At 40.7% G+C, this 20,407-nt stretch overlaps 1 protein-coding gene across 11 annotated transcripts in view; it reads right to left on the bottom strand.

Annotated features, from left to right (window-relative positions):
• Nucleotides 1-20,407, bottom strand: part of auts2a (activator of transcription and developmental regulator AUTS2 a) — a 284,512-nt gene that overhangs the window by 65,669 nt on the left and 198,436 nt on the right. For all 11 annotated transcript variants that reach the window (XM_029848305.1, XM_029848293.1, XM_029848297.1 and 8 more), the window contains one exon: nucleotides 19,645-19,674. In XM_029848305.1, coding sequence (XP_029704165.1) covers nucleotides 19,645-19,674 — 30 coding nt within the window. The remainder of the gene's footprint in view (nucleotides 1-19,644; nucleotides 19,675-20,407) is intronic.

Here is a 20,407-nt window from a genome sequence, read left to right as displayed (position 1 = left end):
CACCTGACAGGGTAAAAAAAAACATAGACAAGTCCAGGGATTGAGAACAGGTCACTAGCATATCTCAGATTGCACTCATTATACCACTACCCACAATGCACCAGCTACCACAAATCTAAGCAGTGCTGACAGTGTGCATAAATTTAAACTGCAATGAAAGCAAACATCAAGCGCCACCATTTGACTGCAGCTCCATATTAAAATACTGACAATCCTTTGAAAATGTGCTCACAGACATAAAAACAAGATACAAAGCAGAGGATTTGTTTGCATTCACGCTGAAGCTACATGTGCACATCTATTTATCAGACAAAAACTATAATCCACGTGAATAAGCCTGTGCCAACATTAACCTACAAATTAGATATGCTGTATGCTCCAAACCCACGACATTCTAATGAGCCACATGTTTGTTTGTTTCTTCATTAAGCTCATTTACAGCTCTCTGGAGACTGATCTGAGTGCTGTCTTCTTCCAGTAATTTCGGAGGTAGCCAGACAAACAAATGCAGTGTATACGTGTATTTGCAACAACACACTCATCAGTATTTATTGTATTCACAATATCAAATGTGTAAACTACAGCAAATGTAATTAAGAAGACACGCTAATTTGTGCCATATGGCAATGTCCAATGTCCCAGCATTTATTCAAAATACTGGTGTGATGGGCTAATACATGCTGATGGTACTTCAGCAGTGTTGGTTCAGCACTGTTGGTCCTATTAGCTGTCCTATTAGCTTACAGGACAAATGTTCTCAAAGGCTACATTATCCAATTAAACTCTGTGTCTGACGTTGCTGATGAGGCCTCTGAAGTTGTGTGACGAGTGAGGTCACTTCAAAAGTGGCATGGAGCAACTTTGAAAATATGATCTCGTAGAAAAAAGGAGAAACATTGACATCACAGCAAATAGTTACCCGTGATTTTTAATATCGCAAATGTTTAATTTGTGTTTGTGGTTCAGGAAGAGATATGACATGAACAATCAGGTCCAGAAACATTTTTATCTACAGCGTTAATGGTTCTACCCATTCTGGTCTGTTCTCAGCATGGTTAGACAGCTGCTAACTACAGTGTGCTGTCGATGCCCTGGGGTAGCTGCAGACACCCTGGCTGAGTAGCCTTTGGAGCATTTCTGTTCTGGGGGCAGGTAGGGGCAATTAGCATGGTGTCTGAGCAGGACAGCTTCTCTGTGGCTCATTTCGCACCCAGCTTGCCTCAGAGTTACTGGTAGCCCTGATGACGAGCCTGTCTTATGCATTAGGGATCGCTAGTAACTTTCCTTCCTACTATCTATGGCCAAATCTTTTAAATGAATTCATTGTTACCTGCTTTACTATTATAGTTATAGTCATGCTTCCAGGTGATTGGTGAGATGTCCATCCATCTGCTATAAGAATTATGTTTAGTTATGTATAACATTGTTTCCAAGGTTTCAGAACTGAAGAAGCCTTCTGGATAGAAGGCGAAACGTCTTCAAGAGAAGAAATCCAGTCCAGTTGACAGAGAAAAACTACCTTGGATACAATGACCTGGATGACTGAGAATTTACACAGACATATAACATTGTTATTTCCCCCTACTATTTTACCATGTGACTCTATTTATGTATTTAAATAAATTACAATATGTACAGTATATGTAAAACAGAACTGTATGACTGATGATGCATCTAGGCTTTAACATAGTTAAACTTGTGTTTTGTCAAAATATCAACAGAATGAACACAAACTGTATGTTGTGTGGGGCCTGGCTACCTCTTCACTTCAGACAGCAGTCATAATTTCCTCTAAGCCTCATGGTGGCAGGCAGCAATGTGGTTAAGCGGCCACTGATGCAGTGATAGCAAAGGAGGACTGCAGCTGGGGCTGCAGATAGCACATTCTGTCAAATAGCATCAGGCTGTCTGCATAATGAAGTGAAGGAAAAGATACTGGGTGGGTGAGAGGGGATAAACATCCAAAAATCACTGCGGTCTGAAAAGCAGCAGAACTCTGAGCACATCGTCTGAAAAAAGTGAGGCATGAATATGCATTTCTTCTTGCTTTTATACACCCACATATTTCGAAAACTGCATCATCATACTTATTTTTAGGTGGGGTCCCTAAATTTCAGTAGGATAATCTTATATATTTTTAATCTGAATCAAAATAAGTGTAAAAGCTACAAGAGACTACAACAATTACTGAAAGAAGCCCCTTAGACTTTGTGGCTGAACACACACACAGGTTGTTTATCTCACATTCTGTCATTCCTTGATCAAGTTCTGCTTTATCACACATTTCACAAGTAACTTGTGCCCCCAACACCCACATAAGCACTTAATTGTCTAAAACCCATCTTAACCAACCACTGATTTCACGAGTTTCATATTAGGATTGATGGTGAGGTTCTGAGGTTCATCAATGAACCTGAAAACACTTTTCTGAACTTCAGCTTCCAACTGCAGCAGAACCACATGGATTAGCTACATCACCGGTTTACTTTTGCTGGGTTAGGGTAGGCAAAATCCTTCCCCCTTCATCCTCTATCCAGCATGGAAAGGTCCCTCTCCACCCGTTCCTTACTTCTGTTGCTATCCTCTACTTCTGTCATCAATGCCTTCCATTTATCCTTCCGTTACTGCTGTGATTTACAGCTAGTACTCATGTGCTTCCAGGGAATTGATTTCCACAAACTGCGCCTTGTGCCCATCATTTCTGTGGGGGCTGTAATGATCAGGCTGTGGATCATTAGTTTGGACCACTATTTCCCACTGCTCTGCTGGCTGGGTGCCATACATCTACCCCTTCCTCTGGAGTCACAGATGCTGTTGAATTGCCTTTCCTGTACCCTTTCTCTTCTTTCTCTTCTACCCCCCACTTTCCCTGCCCCAGTTACCCCTCATGATCGTCATTTGCAGAGCAGAATTTATCAGATACCCAGCTGGGCTGCAGCCAAGGCCAGCCCTGTGTGTTTAAGGACCGTCCCAAAAAGAGGAAACACCTCTCCTCATTCTGCTGTCCTCATGCATTTAACTTTATCTCAGCAGACAGTGAGGTGACAAATCAATCATGTTATTTCTGACCAAAGCCACAAAATGAGAGTGATGCATTTGAGACTAATGCATTTTCACCAACCTAAAGCCTGACCGTAGTCACACAACAAGCTGTTGTTTCAAGCTATTGCCGTGCACCCTGAAGAACAATATACTCTGATTTGTTGCATTTGCCTACTGCAAATGTTCTAAAATGAAAGCCTTGATTGAGCATTGGGCCTGTATTTTTTCTTAAGTGTCTTAATTTTCTCATGCCATGTACCTAGCTTCTCAAGCGAAGACAGCTACGATAGGCTCCAGCCCCCCAATTTACATAAATTGTAAACTGAAAGTATTCTTTGGTCTGTTGCACCACCCTCCACTGATGTCCCACTCACAAAGGTAGTTGCTTTTGGGCATCCAGGTTGCCAGTTATTACTGAGCTGCAGCTACAAACATTTCAAATCATAAGCATAAAGCATAAACATAATGCATAAATGTAATATAATGTAAAGTATAAACATAACCAACAGATGATATATTTACAATGTAGGACTCTTTGCAAAGGAATGTTCTTTGTATTACGTTCTTGCTGGTTCTGGCAAACTAATGACAAATGTTCTGCAGCTCTAGATGCTAATTCAGACACTAAGTATTTTAATATCTCTGAGGTGGAACAAATCTGAACCTGGTGCTGTGACAGATGAACGTGGTACAATACGATTGGAACAGACAACTTCCTGTGGGCTTATTTATATTCACTCAAAAATGAGCCTTTTTTAAAATTATGTTACTGAATTAGAGCTCATAAAATTAGAGCTCAGCACAAAAATCATTCCCTGCTATTATTGATGAATTTGACCTTTATTTGGCAGGAGCAGAACTGTGCAGTTGCTGGATTAACTTCAATCTTAATAAAAATAATTGATTAATAACTAAATTGACTAATAAAGGTTGCCTGGCACCGGAGATTTACAGCATTTGAGTGACTAATAAGCAGAGTGAATTCTTTCCTGTGTCTGGTCCCTAATCATTTAAATATTTTGTCAAATACCAATGCCCTGCTTCTTTTCAAAAGAGAGTGATGAGACATGTAGCCCTTAATCACGTTGGATTAGGCCAATAAATAAAAAGAGAATCCAAAGTGTTCCTCTCCAAAGCTGCTCCTGTCTCTGTCCAAATGAGCCAACAGTAAGCCAGATTTTCAGGGTGAAGATTTCCAAATACTTGTTGTCTCAATCCAAAGCTAAACAAGTATATTTAGAGGTGTGTTTTTCTCTATCTTTCAGTTAGATCAAACACCAAAATTCTGACCAATCCAAAGAATATGATAAATTGAGGTTGAGTGTATAAAAAAGATCGCAGTGGTTGTTCCACGATCTCACCTCGGATGCTTTCTGGAATCCCACACAAAACCACACTGCAGTTCTGACACCATGTCCAAACTCAATAATTCATCCCGCTTTCAATTGCCAATTCTTTCCTTTGCCAATCTGAAACCCTTCCAAGTATGCACTCACTGAGACAGGGCTCGAGCAAACTATTCTGTCATTTAACAAGATGGAAAAACATTCTGTTAAATCTTTTTCTCTTCCCCTTCTTGGCAAACAGTCTTGATGTACAGAGACAAGGGCTGGATCACAGCTTGCCTTAGGGGAAGCCTGATACAAGACAGGCTGCCATTGACGTGATGAGCCATGAGACTTCTGGTGAATACTTGTGATGTCACTTCCCTCTTCTGACACCTCTGAGATGGCGGTGTAGGGTGGAAAGACAAGCAAGGGAAGGAGCTGTTGTTTGTGAAGGGAAGACGAGACAGTGGAAGCAGGTGGGGGCTTGATGAAAAGAAACACTGATATCTGAGCTCCACAGCTCTTCTGTTTTCTTTAATGTTGCCACTTTTATCAGCTGTCAGTGCTGTCAGCAGTAATCACACTTGTAGCTAGCAACTGCAGAGATGATAAGCTCGGCCTGTCAGTGGCCCATCTACCACCGCAGACATATGCTGCTGCCATTCTCCATCTCTTTCTTGAGGCATGACAACATTCTCTCAGAGAAAGAGGACGCAAATCGTACTCACCGCCCAGAGGGAGGGCGCCCACTGGTAACTATGTCATATTTTTCGTGTCATTTCTATCATTAAAGCATTAAGGTTGTAGACAAGTGTATAGCAAACACTGTGTATTCCTCATTATTTAAAATATTTACCTATTTAATTACAGAACATCTGACTTGTGAATGATGTTATATACAGTATATATACACTGCATATATACTGTATATACAGTCCACCCCACCAAAGTTGATAATTTATTCAAACTTTAATACTCCTAACATATTCCTTGAGAATAGGCCCTACACCCTAAAAACTATGAGGAAATCTAATCAGTTTGCTCATTTCTCCCGTGTGTGTATATATGCCCTACTGGTTTTTATCTATCACCACTATGTCAGGCTGATTGGCCGCCACCATCTTGTCAGTCTTGATCTGGAAGTCCCACAGTATCTTGGCCTGCAGATGTTCTACAGGCCAAGCACAGCAAGGAGGAAGAGCCTGAGGGGCAATCATGGAAGGATAAGCCCTTGCATGGTATGTACCACTGACAAATTGAGGAAGTGGCTGATATCGAGAAAACATAACAGTGGCTGGAAAAAGCCGGACTGAAAGACAGCACAGAGGCACTACTCCTGGCCGCACAAGAACAGGCCCTGAACACCAGAGCAATAGAGGCCATCATCTACCATACCAGACAAGACCCCAGGTGCAGGCTGTGTGGAGACGCCCCTGAGACAGTCCATCATATCACAGCAGGGTGCAAGATGTTGGCAGGCAGGGCTACATGGAGTGGCATAACCAGGTGGCTGGCATGTGTACAGGAACATCTGCAATGAGTATGGACTGGAGCTCCCAGGGTCCAGGTAGGAGACACCCCTGGAAGTGCAGGAAAACAAGCAGGCCAAGATCCTGTGGGACTTCAAGACTGACAAGATGGTGGTGGCCAATCAGCCTGATATAGTGGTGGATAAACACCAAAAGACAGTGGTGGTGATAGATGTAGCAATCTGAAGTGATAGCAACATCAGGAAGAAAGAACACGAGAAGTTGGAGAAATACCAAGGGCTGAAAGAGGAGATGAAGAGAATCTGGGGTGTGAAGGCACCAGTGGTCCCAGTAGTGATTGGGACACTAGGGGCAGGAACCCCGAAGCTGAGGAGATGGCTCCAACAGATATCAGGAACCACATCAGAGATCTCTGTCCAGAAGCGTGCAGTCTTAGGAACAGGCCTCTGGTAGAGGACCCGAGTCTGAAGGAGGCACCGCCCAGGAGGGTGAGGAAGAGATTTATATATTTAGATATATGTAAGATTGTAAGCACAAATACAAGTACAATTGTTTTGTACTTCTCTTCCTCAGGTTCTTCTCCACTGTATATCACTGGCGGTTTGATCCCCACCCTCAGACATGAAGCCAGTGGTTTATTTCCAACGAAAACCTACATCACATACATGAAATCAAGATCAGATGTGGTCTACATCAGATTTCGAATCCACAACCTATTTCAAAATAAGATTAATGAGTGTAATCTGAGTTTAGAAGAACACCAAAACAAAGCAAAAAAACAACAACAACAACAGCAGCCTTACAAAGACATAAAGCAACATCAAAATGAAAAAGCTGCTTTGTTTTTCCCTGTCACAGTTTTATGTGAACACACCGGTGTGTCACTAATAACTGTCACATCAATCTTCAGAGATGTCGTCAAATGTGGCCTTGTGTCAAAGACTGCCACCAATTAATGCTACGCCACCTGATGATTACAGACATGAATAGTAATTACCTGGGCAGAGATGCTGGCCAGGTGGTGTGTGTAACATAAATAATGCAAGGTGTTCCAGTCAAAAGTCACCAGCCGTTCGGGTTTCCAATTATCCTTTTCTGCTAAGGCCTTGAAAATTATGCACTCTTTACTATTAACACATCTAATTGAATAATAATGTCACAGCTCCACCTGTTCTTCAGGTACTAAGGGTAGTATCTGTTTGGTAGGAATAAATGCGATTCCTCAGCTCCTATCTTAATTCGACATTGGGGCTGAGAAACCTGCCCTGCCAGTGGTCGTTAAAATAATGCAGCTTAACTGGAGCAGGGGTTAACCAGCTAATGTCTCTTGTAGGCCTCCTCTGTGGGCATGAATAATGCAGATCAGGTTCCCAAAGAAGGACACAAATCTATAAATCATCATGTCAAAGCAATCCAACAACAACACACAGACAAACACACACACACACACACACACACACACACCTTGTCCTTACCATCCCTGTCCATGTTTTATCCCTGTCCTCTTATGAATATGCAACATTTTAAAACTCCTGCCGAACCACAGAATATAAATTAGAGTCAACATGAAATTTTTTGACACACAGAGGGAATTATTTCCTGGCATGTTTTTAGGCTACATTATTGCAGCAGCTTGTAATTTCCTGCAACTTTAAACAAATTGAAATGAATTTGGTTTCTTTTTAATAAAGATTATTTTATATACGGAGATGAAATAAGTATTTTATTTACAGTTACTTCAGAAAATCATCTGTTATACCAGTTTATTTTAAATATGCATTATCAGTCCAGAACCTTTTAAAGAGACATGTTCCTCTCTATTTTGAAGAATTTGACAGATGTCGAGCTAATACTTCCCACAACAGCATTTATAAAAATCCTGAACAAGCAAATCACAAATACTGTGTGAACAATGCATATTTGAAATGGTTATCTCAGCTGACTGTAATAACAGCAAATAGAAATAAACCTCAGCACAGCTATGTGGTGCCACTACATATACTGAGGTTGCAAATGAATTTTGAAGCAAAATTACGCCACATAGCTTCATAATTTTATTTCTCAGAGGCTTCCATTTGCTCTTGTCCTCTAGCCATGATTCAATACCTTGCTGAGGGATCAGCATCAATTCCATGATTAATCCTAGGATTTAGAGGTTATGAGTCCTCCACACAACCTTTTCCAGTCAATTCAAATGCTACTATGGCCTCAAAGAAATGTATTATTTAATAACTTCCATGTCCTGTGGGTAGCAGAGATTGATCCGCACAATGCGACGGCTAAATCTCTCATCAAAGGAGAACAGAAGAAAACTCCAGGGAGGAATGTGACTGTTGGACACGATATCTGCTCATGTTCAGCGCTCAAGTAATCGCAGCTGTTGATTCCACACAGAAAACTAACCTTGCTCCATTTGTCAAGTCTGGGATGCACTTCTCCATACTCCATCAAACAAAGCCACTGCAAGCTCAGAGTCATTTCCCTCTTTCCCAATTACAAATGAGTCCATTAGCGTGTCTGCAGTGAGCGCTGTGCTGTTTCCCAGTAATGGCTTGTGAGATTTCCATCATAATCATAATGGCTCCCAGAGCAGCCATGAGTGCAGATGGAAGGTCGCTCATAGGTAATGAGCTATCTCACCACCCAAAGGGCACATGTCTTTCGCTTTGTTATTCAGAAGTATGCAGTGCTCTCACTGTATGCACTGGCATTTTCTATATATGAAGATGATGCAGATTTAGAGGAAGGGGAACTTATATGTAATACTAAGAGAGATGACCTGAGTTCTTGGCTATATTTATCTATATTGTGTGATATCCTACCAGTGGCAGAATGAAATAATCATGTATTCTCAACCATCACACAGGATTTAGAACTACAAACTATTTACTTCAGTGCTCATAAGTCCCATTAATCAGTCAAAATGTTTAAAGATCAAATAACCAACATTTACAAATAGATACACTTTTGCATCCACAACACTTTTCCCCAATTCTTACGATATTCCACAGAATCCCAAGAAATCAAAATCTACCAATAACAGTTAACTGGGAAATGCTCAGGTGCGTTGCAGCCTGAAAGCTCTGCCACTTATACCACCTATACTGGGTCTTGGGCACTGAAGCAGCAGGGGAACTGGAGGTCAAGATGGATCCCGTATGCCCTCATGCTTGTCTCACGCCTTTGTCCCATTTCACGCCTTTGTCCTGTCTCACGCCTTTGTCCCTTCTCATGCATTTGTCCTGTCTCACGCCTTTGTCCCATCTCATGCATTTGTCCCACCAGTGAACTACTCCAAGTTGATGAAGGCCTGTGCTTATATGAAGCTCTACTATGTGTTTGCTAGAAATATCCACAAGAGCAGCCAAATAAAAAATTACCTGGATGTTGGTCTGCTGCTGCATTGCTGGCTGGTGTCACGTATGTGACCATAAAATGGCCTTTGGAATGTTGCTACTGGGTTGCTACTGAGTCTTCATTCAATTACATACGAACAGATAATTTCCTGTGTAATATAGTGCACTTTGACACTAGCAAGATTTAGCATGACCCAGTTTAAAGTTCAGAGTGTGAACAGTCTCAAACGCTGGGTTATGCAGTCATTCATCCGTATGTCTGTCTGATGGTGACATTACTGTGAAGGAGTAATCATATGCGCCCCCACCGGAATTGTGCTGAGATGTTGTTACAGCATCTCCAGTGCAGCAACACATTTCAGTTTATTTGCATCCAAGATTCTCTTAAAAATATATTAACTGCAGAGAGTTATGTAAGAAAACTATATTTAAGCAAAGGACCAGAGCCACAAGAAACAGATGTCATTGAGTTTGTGTCTCCATTCTTAATCTCTATCTCTCAAGAGTCAAGAAAACCGCTTTTTCTCTGTCAGTTGTCATAGAAACATGATGTTTGTCAGTGGTGTGGTCTTTGGGCCATAGTGAAAACATTCTGACTACTATCTTCATGACTACCTTATGTTTAACAAGCTTCTCTCCTCTCTGAACTGGTGATTATGTAATCGTTAAACATGTTAGTAGTCCTTGCATTCCAAGTCATTTGATGAAACATCCCAATAAATGTTCCGTCTTTATCGACGTCACTTGTATAACCAACACTCACTTTTATAGCTGCGGCAGTTAAAACCACAGATGATACATTCCCCATGGGTACAGCTTACATCATAATATGATCAATTATTAATTATAGTAAGAATTATTAATGGTTTGACCTGTTGGATTGGGCGTGTCCCTGCAGTCTGGTGGGGCAGACAGCCAACATCATGCTGAATCAAAAAGAATACACAATTTGCTGCTTATGCAGTCTTTTCAACATGTGCAATTAGAGTGTTCAGTTGACAAAGAAATATGCATGAGGGTCAGCCTCTAGATAAGTTCACTTTCTCCCATGAGGTCATCCTCTGCCTCAGCTAAATTTAAAATCATTAAGGAGCAAAATGTTAGCGGTTTGATTTATCCCTTATTAAATAGCTTCTAAAGAACTGGTCGACAGCCTTATGAATTCATTCATCTCTATAAGCTTGATGCCACTTAGACCTTGTATAATGTCTGCGAGACCCCCTTATCACTTAAGTTGTATGAGCAGTGGATTATTAATTCCCATCCAGTATCGGGAGTCATAGTAATGAGAGGTGTTCAGATGTGCTTATGTCAAACTGCTCTGGAAATTACACACAAACTGCACAGAAAGTGTTTTATTTCACTCCTGGTTTTAAAATATTAGGGGTTATTAGTAAAGTGGAAGCTTTACATTCTTTCTGGTTTAAATGACAATTGGCAGGCAATTTTCCACCACGAGCCATTGCCACCATGAAAAGAGAGGCACGTACACACATTTAGCTAGTGCCTAGCTCAACACATCGGCCTCATAAAAGCAGACAATGGCTGAGCTTAATAAGAAACAGAATGGATCCCATGAGTCCAGAGGACCAATCAAGCTAGGGAATTTCATTTAATTTCCCATGGGCTGAGTATGTCTTGTACACATAATTAGAGCCCAGAAATGTAATGCTCCTTTTGTATTGTCAATAATTCCCAGAGGAGCAATCAGGACAAGGGTTGAACAGGCCTCTGTGACCTGGGCTACTTGCAACAAGCTCACTTACCTAATTACACTGACTCTAACGAGCATTGTGTTGGATGCAAAGGGAAGATCTTTGGGGGAGGGGAACGGCCTAAGCCCAGAAACCTCATCAGAGCCCCTGATGTCATTAGGACTGTTTACTGCTGCCACCGTGCATGCAGGGGCAGTGTTGTCATTCTGATGTGCCCATTCTCCATTTTGCTTATCTCCCGATGGCGTCCTGTGGCCTGCCCGCCTTTTACAGTAGCAGATGATGTGAAGTGTGATTTGATGACAGACATCTTACATTCTTATTAAGCTGTATTATTATTACATTTACTACAAAATATAATGCTTTACAAGCCTAAAGGTATAATTCATAACTATTGATAAATAGTTATCAGTCAGGTCAGAGTCTAAATGTAGAAGAGCAATGAGGCTGCAGAGGGTTGATGTGAGAGTCAACAGCCCAGTTGTTCGAGGGCAAATGCAGAGGCGAGCCAAGCCTTGACTAATCAAAGCACTACGTGAATGTTTAACTTTGGTGCATTTGGTGAACCCAATCTCAGCAGGGAGAGAAGGCAGATGGATGGATGAAAAGTGAGCCCCAGCAAAAGGGTTTACATAACAGTACCCATTTTTATTTTTTTAATAAGTAGCCTATTTTGAAGGAAATGGATTTGAACCCAAGGTCCCGCCACATCCATTATTAAAAACTGATAACTGGCCACATAAATAAAGATGAGGATAGACACCTGAGGAGCCAGGCACTTCCACACCTTCTCAGCCACAAATGCAGCAACCTGATCATTTAAATAAAAATTAGTGTTCTGTCCCATTTATTTATTTAACAAACATTTGTTAACCATCAAGAGCTATGACAATCATTACTGTCTTGAATGCCCTGTTGATTTTTTTATGACAGAAGACCCAAAGAGGATTTAAGGACAGAGTCGAGGCACGTAAAACTGTTATTCGCACGATTACCCTGAACCACCCCACGGCTCCCCACTATGATCAAGCAGGACAGGGAAGTCCTTCCTCCCTAAAAGCAGTTGCCATTGAAGTTAAATATAACCATGTAAACAGTGGTGACAGACTGAAAAAAGTCATTTTGGATAGTCACTTCAAAGACCACTCAGAGCCCGAGTCCCCCTGGTGTTTGCATGTTTGTGTCAAACTTACCTGTATATATTTGAGAATAATTAACTGCTTGCTAGAACCTGAAGAAATGTTGGTTGATACATGTAGGTCTGTCTTGTTGTCTCTCCTCTAAAGCCACTTCATGTAACTTTACCTGAAGACAAAGTACCACAGTTCTTCCTCTCCTTGTTGGCAGCAAAGAGAATATTTTCATTATAATATCAACACCCACACACAAATTAATCACCCATACAGTGATAAAGACCTACCAGAGATGTACACATTCAGCTACACACAGGCATAGACATACAGTTCATGCTGCAAGTTGTATTCAGCAGAACTACATGCACATTACTACATACACACAGACCACAGCAACGAGGAGCCTATATTGATTGGTATATTTAAGATATAACTTGCATATAACCTGGGGGCGAGATCGGGATGGTTGAATTTTGGTCTGGTCCATCCTGTGGAGGTCATTCTATTCTGTCTCTCTGTGCTGCTTTTGGCCTCTTGCCTGCATTGCTGTGGTGGGGTTGCAGCACACCAGTCTCTCAAGTGGCAGACTAACACACATATCACACAGGAACATGCATATACATCTTTGCACGTCTATATATGTATGTGTGTATGCAAATATGATTACACATTAATGTTTATGTAAATATGTATTGTTGATCTCTTTCCCTATCTATATTTCCCTTCTCTTTTTCTATTCTTTTTGTGTTAAGTGGTCAACAAATCGTTTGTTTTTATTGTTGTTGTTTTGATTTATGTTGTTTGTTTTCTTGATTTCTTGAAAAGAATTGGCTTCGTCAAGCCTGGTGTGGATCACTGCCCTAAGTGCGTCTTAGCATTCTTATGAGGACCAGAAGACCAATCACGGAATCAATGATGTAACAATGAAACATGGACACGTGACTTTCTTCTAGTTGAAACAGAGTCGCTTCAGTAACAAAATAAAGAAATAAAAGATAGAATGAGGAAAAAAGGCAATGCCAATGCGGTTAAAAAGAGCCTGGCAGCCAGTAGAACAGCTTAATGTGTTCGTAGCCCAAACTTATATCATTGTATTCCTCAGGAACATAATTCCAACTGAAGGATGTAGGGTTAATGGCCCACTAATCAAGAGTGTTTATTGTTTTAATGTAGCCAATAGAAGTGCATGGTACCTGCGTTATGTAGAGCATGATTAACTATAAAGAAACAATCTACTCGTTGTCTATTGAATCTATTTGTCCCATGTTGTCTTGTGTTTCATGCGTCATACTGCACAAAGAACAAGCTTGTCTGGTCAGAAAGCAACCTGGCAACAGGTAAAATTAAATTATAAAAATACTGTATTCTGCAGCCTGGTAAATTACTATAGCCTAAATAGCAATTATCAATTGAAGTGAAGGATTTTTTGTGTGCTGACATTGAATTTCTGTACATTTCTAGCAGTTACAACACACACACAGACACACATTTGCTACAGTTATAATATTTGGATGAATAATGACGTAACGTATAAAAAAAATCAGGGAGTTTCTGTAGCACTCTCATTTCTCAAAGTATTGGCAGCAGAAGAACCAGAGGATTAATCTTAACCCTTAATGGTTAGCATAGCCTGGAGCAGGTTAACTGCAGTCCCATGGTTTCTTGTCCTGGATAAACTTGTCCTGTTTTCGTGCAACCAATTATAGGCTAAGTTCATCCAGGATAACCAGTGTTTCCTGGGTGAAGTCCTGAGCCTGGTCTTGTGCAGTAACTCTCTTGAGAGGACAAGGGTATAAAACAAACAAAAAGGTAAATAAAAATGGACACACAACAGGCCTTAATGTGATTATCACTGATTAAGGAATATTTTTGGATTGCAGCTCTGAAGTTTAATCAGCACCGTTGAAAGCATTTAGAGTGTGGACAGTAAATGATGCGCTTAAATGCTGAATCTGAAAACATTCAGTCAAATGTAATGTGACGTGCCTTTTATATAATAACTGAAACCTAATTGTGACTCATTGTGCAACGTTTTTTTAGAATACTACAATGAAGAGTTTTTTCCTTGATGGGAAAATGGCAAAGTCCTTGCTTAGTCAATCAGTGTATTTGTTTTTTGCTGGTCATTGAATTATTTCCCACTAACTGTGTTATCAGCTTGCGCTGGGAATTAAATTATTGCCTTTGAAACATGACTCACTGCTACATCTATATTTTTCCCTCCCACCAATTTGAAGACTTGGCAACCCTGCATTATTGCTTTTTATTGTTGGCCATAAATGAATGGTGGAGTAGTTTAGAAAAGGCTTGTACAATATACAGTTACAATGTAAATGTCACGAAGAGAGCACAACAGAAGCCACAGTTATCAAACAGCATCACTGTTTATTCTGCATCGACCAGATTAAGAACCAGCATGGCCCCTATCTGCGGATGCCAGTCACAGGAAACATGCTACTGTTTTGACAGAATTAAGAACTACCTGCTGGGACGATGACAAGGTACAATCACAGAAGCAAGCTTTTAAAAACAGGTCAGTAGAGACAGATGAGAGCGGGTCAGAACTCCTGAGGCTGTGTCAGCCTGCTGATTCTCAAGCACACACATCAGATCTGGTGTGAAAGTGCTCCTGGGTTTTGGGATATATGGGTTACATTTGGGAAACAAGGCATGAAAAGACGGCTGATACAGTGTGTATTTATTCATTTTATCATTTTAACAAAATAACACCCCATATACAGAAATAACTTCAAATTATTAACTGACTTGTGTGTAAATTGTATTTTTATGTGTTATATTGTTTCTTTCTCAGTAACTTAAAGTTCTGGAATGCATGGCCACTTGACTTTGCCAAGTGGAAAAGAGATTTTTAGAATATTTTGAAATTAAATAACAAAAAAATAATAAAGAAGCATGAAAGCCTAAAAGTCAACCAAAATAGATGCAAATATTCTGAACCATCACAGCCATGTTATATAAATAAACTGTATTATAATCTAAATCTGGATTTGGGCTAGTTCTAGTTACTCCTGCTGACTGGAGTGTAAGTCAAAGGCAGAAATGATATCCTGCTGGCCCTTGGTGGCTTTTCACTCTCTGTACAGTGTGAAGATGGGTGGAACCCATGCCATGTGAGTGTGTGTTGGAGCTTCTGGAGAGTGTTGCTGACTGATGACCTGGTCATTCATCAAATTAGGTCCCCTACCCATCCAAACCTCGAGCCGGCCACTTACACAACCCTTCCCCTAATAGCCGGGGCCCCTGATTGTGGCCCTGCCAGGCCTTCAGGTGTGGAATCTCCATTAATTTCTCATCTGTGGGACTCTAATGAGCTCCGCCTGCTCATCCACCTCTGAGACCCTCCTGATTAACAGACAGAAGGCCGATCATTTGTCAATTGCAAGAGGTGACATTTATGTTGCTGACCTTCCTGTCAAGGAGAGTAGAATCAAAATAGGGACAAAAGAGGATCAGAAAATGAAAGAAAGGAAGTCAACTGGTACAGTCTAAGGTGTCCCACATACTCTTTTATATAAGGACACTATACTTTGGTTAACTCTATTATATATGCTGTTCAAAGAAATAATAGAACATGACATTAATTTCTACATTATACTGGACAAAATGGCACATATGTCCATATGTCAAGGTGAGAGGCCAGCTGTAATGTCAGGCAATGTGCAAGTGCCTCATGGGGACGAGGGATTTGTCTGTTATTGGATTGAGAAGAGCAATGTAGATCAGTGACATCCGCTAACCTTGGCCAGTGCTTCTGGGAGTCCAAAGGTATCCATCATTTTAGCAGCATCCAGACACAGACCAGGGAGGGAAGCCACAAAAATTGCCCGGGGAGGAAGAAAACCAGTAAAAATTTAATGCACTCCACAGAGCAGCCTTGTCATAGTTGGTTATGGAAAATAATCACACATGCCTGCAGTGCTAAAATGGAGCTATAATGCGTTTGCCTTCTAACCCGGCCTGACAGCCATGATGTACGACTACCATTACCTGGCAAATATCACTTCAACTAACCCGTGATCTGACTCCATCGAGGGTCATATTATCCACGAGGAACAAATCTAACTCCCCCAAAGTAAATTCAAATTTCCTGCATCGCTTGGGTGAAAAGCAGAGATAGGGGAGGGGTGGGCAGGAAGAAAACCAATGACAACACTCGGCAGAGTGACAAGGATGATAAAGTACATGACAAATCACTGGCTACAGGGTACTCTAGTGCAATCAGCTTCAGCTTCGATCAGTGAGCATCCACTCAAGCCTGTAAACACTACTCTCTTCCTTTGGCAGGGGCAAAACATAATCTTTTAACACTGACAAGTTCCTTTCTCCTTTTTATTACTCATCTTTCCCACTGTGGTGGGAAAGATGGAGTGTGTGAAATGGTTTTATCTACTGTGCTGCGGAGTGATTGAGAAACTTGACTCTTCGGCTGTAATTGCCTGTGTTCAAACATAATATATTTACTGTTGCTCCTTTTTTATTGTTTTGAGTTCCCATTTTTATTTCTTGTGAAGGCCACTCACCTCAACTGCTCTACAGCACCCACTCAGATTCCCAACCTCCAATAAGTGCAGACCACAGCACTCTTGTGCACAGCCATTAATATGCATTTACAAAATGACATTTACAGCTTGTGCTTCCTGATGGAGCAATTCATTGACATCCTGGAAAAGGTGGCCTCAATTCAAGCCCAGAGGTGAAAGAAAGAAATTCCTGCGAAGTGATAAAGATTGTGCAGAATATAGCACAGAATCACCATCTTAAAATGCCTCAATAACGCGATCAATGAACAACTGCAATAAGCCGTGGCCATAAAATATAAGCCTTAAGTTGACGGTTTAAGCTTTTGTATTTCAAGAATTGGAGAGAGCTCTCAACGATCATATTAGCCCAAGGACAAAAGCTACATTCCCAACTGCACCAGGGTATGTGGTGAGAGCGGGGCATACATGGATCCTTTCAATTCTGCTGCACAATGTAAATGAAAACACGCTGGGCAGATTTCAGAGTCAAGCACTGCTCGACTAAAATGACAGCGTGATCCTGCTGAAAACACAACAACGTGCAACAGGGATGAATACATTCAAATCAAGTTTCCATTAGAAGGACTTTAGCTAATAAAAGAGTTTGCAGGCCCTTTAAATGTATTACTGTCAGGAGCCACAAAAGAGGACGCTTCACAGGCTAACATTGCATGGAATGATAAAGGAACAGGATGTAGGAAATTTATTTGAATATACGGCAACAGATATTAAGCAGTCATGTTTTTTGGCTTACAACAGTTGTCCAGTCAGAATATCCTCATTTTAAAAGCAGTCAGCCAGTGACGCCACCATGTACCTACTGTATCCCCCAAACACAAAGTCTGTAGTGTTTCTAGGTTTCCAGTTACCAATCAGCTTCTAATTCAAATGATTCAAATCACAAATGTCTGATGTTGCTAAACCTAAAAGGCCTTGTTATAATTACCCACAATGTAGTAACAAAGGGAGGAACAAGCGGTAGTGAGTGAGTGAGTGAGTGAGAGTAGTAACAAAGGCAGAAAAACAAGGATCTGTATAGGGAATGCATGTGAAAGATGGAGACTGCTGAAAAACCGAAGTTGAAGTTACCAATTTTGTTCTGGATGTTTAAAATTTAACTCAGTTTAGGTAACTAATTCTAATGAATGTAGGCACACAGTTGAATAATGTTATGCATGTTCGTTCATAGTAAATAAATGTCTTGATAAATAAAACGGTGACTCATCATACATTAGCAATGCATTATCAGAGTCATTTTCTCTGGCATAATGGTGTTGCCATTAAAGCAATATGAAAGGAGACAATATATAAATGGTGGTCCAGAGGTCACAGGAACTTGGTCTTTTTTCGCAGTCTGAGAGGCTGAGAGGTTGCAGTGTGAAGTAAATTCTTCAAACCTGGAGGGGCGCAGCTGCTGAATAAATCTAAAAAAAAATGCCATCACAGCAATGTGTGAAACGCTTGTGTGAAACGTCCAAATAAAGATTCAGAAAATAGCAGCTTTCGCCAGGTTCATTGGACCAAAGTATCAGGTTCACCAGCAAGGAAACGATGGACATTTTTTGACTGTGCTGTCCTTACTGGTGAAGATGAAAGAGCAAACAACAGTGTTATCACAAATATAGCCAGAAAGAGATGCTCACGCCACCCAATGGAAAACCAAGGACACAGCCAAACATCATCTTTCATAAAGAACAATCTTGTCTGGTCAGAAAATAACCTGACAACAGGTAAAAAGAAAATATAAACATATTCTGCAGCCTTTAATGAAGCCTAAATAGCATTTATCAATTAAAGTGGGGGATTTGTTGTGTGCTGACATTGAATTTCTGTACATTTTTAGTAGTTAAAACATGCAGACACACACACACACTGCACAATCCTGCTACCCAAACTGGCACTTCATTAAGTCAACAAATCTAGTTGTCAGCAACCATCCTGCCAGACTGGACTGTCAGGGTAATGTAGAAGAAACGTCTCGAGGGATAACATCACTGTGCATTTCAGACGCAGCAGTGTTCCTAAAAACAGCAGTTCATGCCACAGGGGAAACACCAAAACACAGACTGAGCAGCACAATGAACTCGGGAGCAGAGAAGGGACCTCCCACCGACTACACAATACCCTGATGTGAATAATATTGAGGCAATAATGTAGTAATGGACAGAAAGAGAAGCATAACAGACACAGCAATACTGCATATTCAATAGCAGTTATGACTGAGGCTTTATACACCAGGAAGACCCCAGATTCCCCCGGAACACTTTTTCCAGGAAATGAACTAAGGACATATTGGCAGAGCAGGTGTGTAGTCTCAGCTATTGAGCTGCGATTAGACCTTCACACAAGGAAGGAAGGACCTCCCATGTAAACCGTTGCTTTACCAAACAATTGGTCAGAATTGGAGAGGTGTAGTTGGCACTGTTCATCAGCAGCAGAGCAAAGACCTCACAACAATGGTAAATATGAACCATTACATCAAGCAGAAAAGGAAGCTGTAAACAAACCGATTATTGGAACATGTTGCACTAAGAATTATTTCTTGTAGATTTTCTAATGTACAGTAAAAATTCCTGACTGACTGCCAAGTGTTGATGGAATGCTCTGCTCAGGACCATTCTTGGACACCTCCTCATTTGCTATTTTCACCTGCTCAACTCAAAAGTTATGTTTTTGAATTAAAGCAGCAGAAAGAAGAAGGCAAAGTCCCGATACCCAGCCACGACATCACTTCTGAAGACTTACCATCAACACTCAGCTTTCAAGTGACAAGATTCATAGACTACATATTCTCCTGGGCTGTGGCTCAGGTTTCTGTGCAACCTATTTGCTGAAGTTTCTCTCTAATGTTTAATTTCTCTGTGTGTAAACTAGCTATATTACAAGGGACAGCTTAAAAGTTGTTATAAAGTAGTTACGGTTCTGTTGCATCTTATTTAAATGAAGCAAACACCATCCTTTCCTAATAATAAATAATCGAGTCGCTTATTTCTTAGTTCTGAACAGGATGTTCGTATGTTATTAAAATTCTTGACCTACCTTGTCATCTTGGTCACTCTTGGTGTCACACTGCGAAAGTAAAAAAAGAAGGACAAAATTAAAAGTGCTGAATATGAAGTTCTCTCTGAAACAAACCTATGATGAATATATAAGCGTTTTTGAAAAAGGGCTCTAACTATGCCCTCGCTGTTTACCTTCATGAACAAATGCGAGTGAAACTATGATGTCATTGGATGGATGCAAGAAATGCATTAAGATTCATTTTAATAATTTACCTTAATTAATTCATTAATTAATTAATACTTTAATGAATTTACCTGAGCTGGAATATTAATGTCAGAATTCTAATTCAAGACATTCTGTTCATGCTTCAAGCTGGGAAGCAACAATGACAAGAGGAGGGGAATTTGGTAAGTGAAGGGTGGAAAAGGGTATATTTCATTTTTTCTTTCCAATTTTAATTTCAAGGTCGACTTAATTCTTTATCAATTAATTAGTGTGATGCTGGGTGACTGGCAGCCCTCAGTGCTGTGCATATGGTTGAGGTGCAGAGAAGCACTGGAGTCATTAATGAAAAAGGCACTGAGGGAGTCTGAGCAGGGTGAGCACACTCAGTGTGTGTGTGTAGACAGGGAGGGATCGACAGTTGTTGATTAGAAGAAGAACTGAGCCAAGGGAGGTAGGGGAAGTAAAATGAATGACAACCTAGCAAATGTTTGACAGAGAGCTCCACCATTGCTCTCGCTTGCTGATGTAGGGCCCTGCTGGGCTCAAAGGTAGCTGGATGGACTCATAGCTTCTC

This window comes from Takifugu rubripes, chromosome 15 (assembly GCF_901000725.2).
Source record: "Takifugu rubripes chromosome 15, fTakRub1.2, whole genome shotgun sequence".
Lineage (NCBI taxonomy): Eukaryota > Metazoa > Chordata > Actinopteri > Tetraodontiformes > Tetraodontidae > Takifugu > Takifugu rubripes.
The sequence above is the reverse complement of the archived record's forward strand: the minus strand, read 5'-3'. Positions and strand labels throughout refer to the sequence as shown.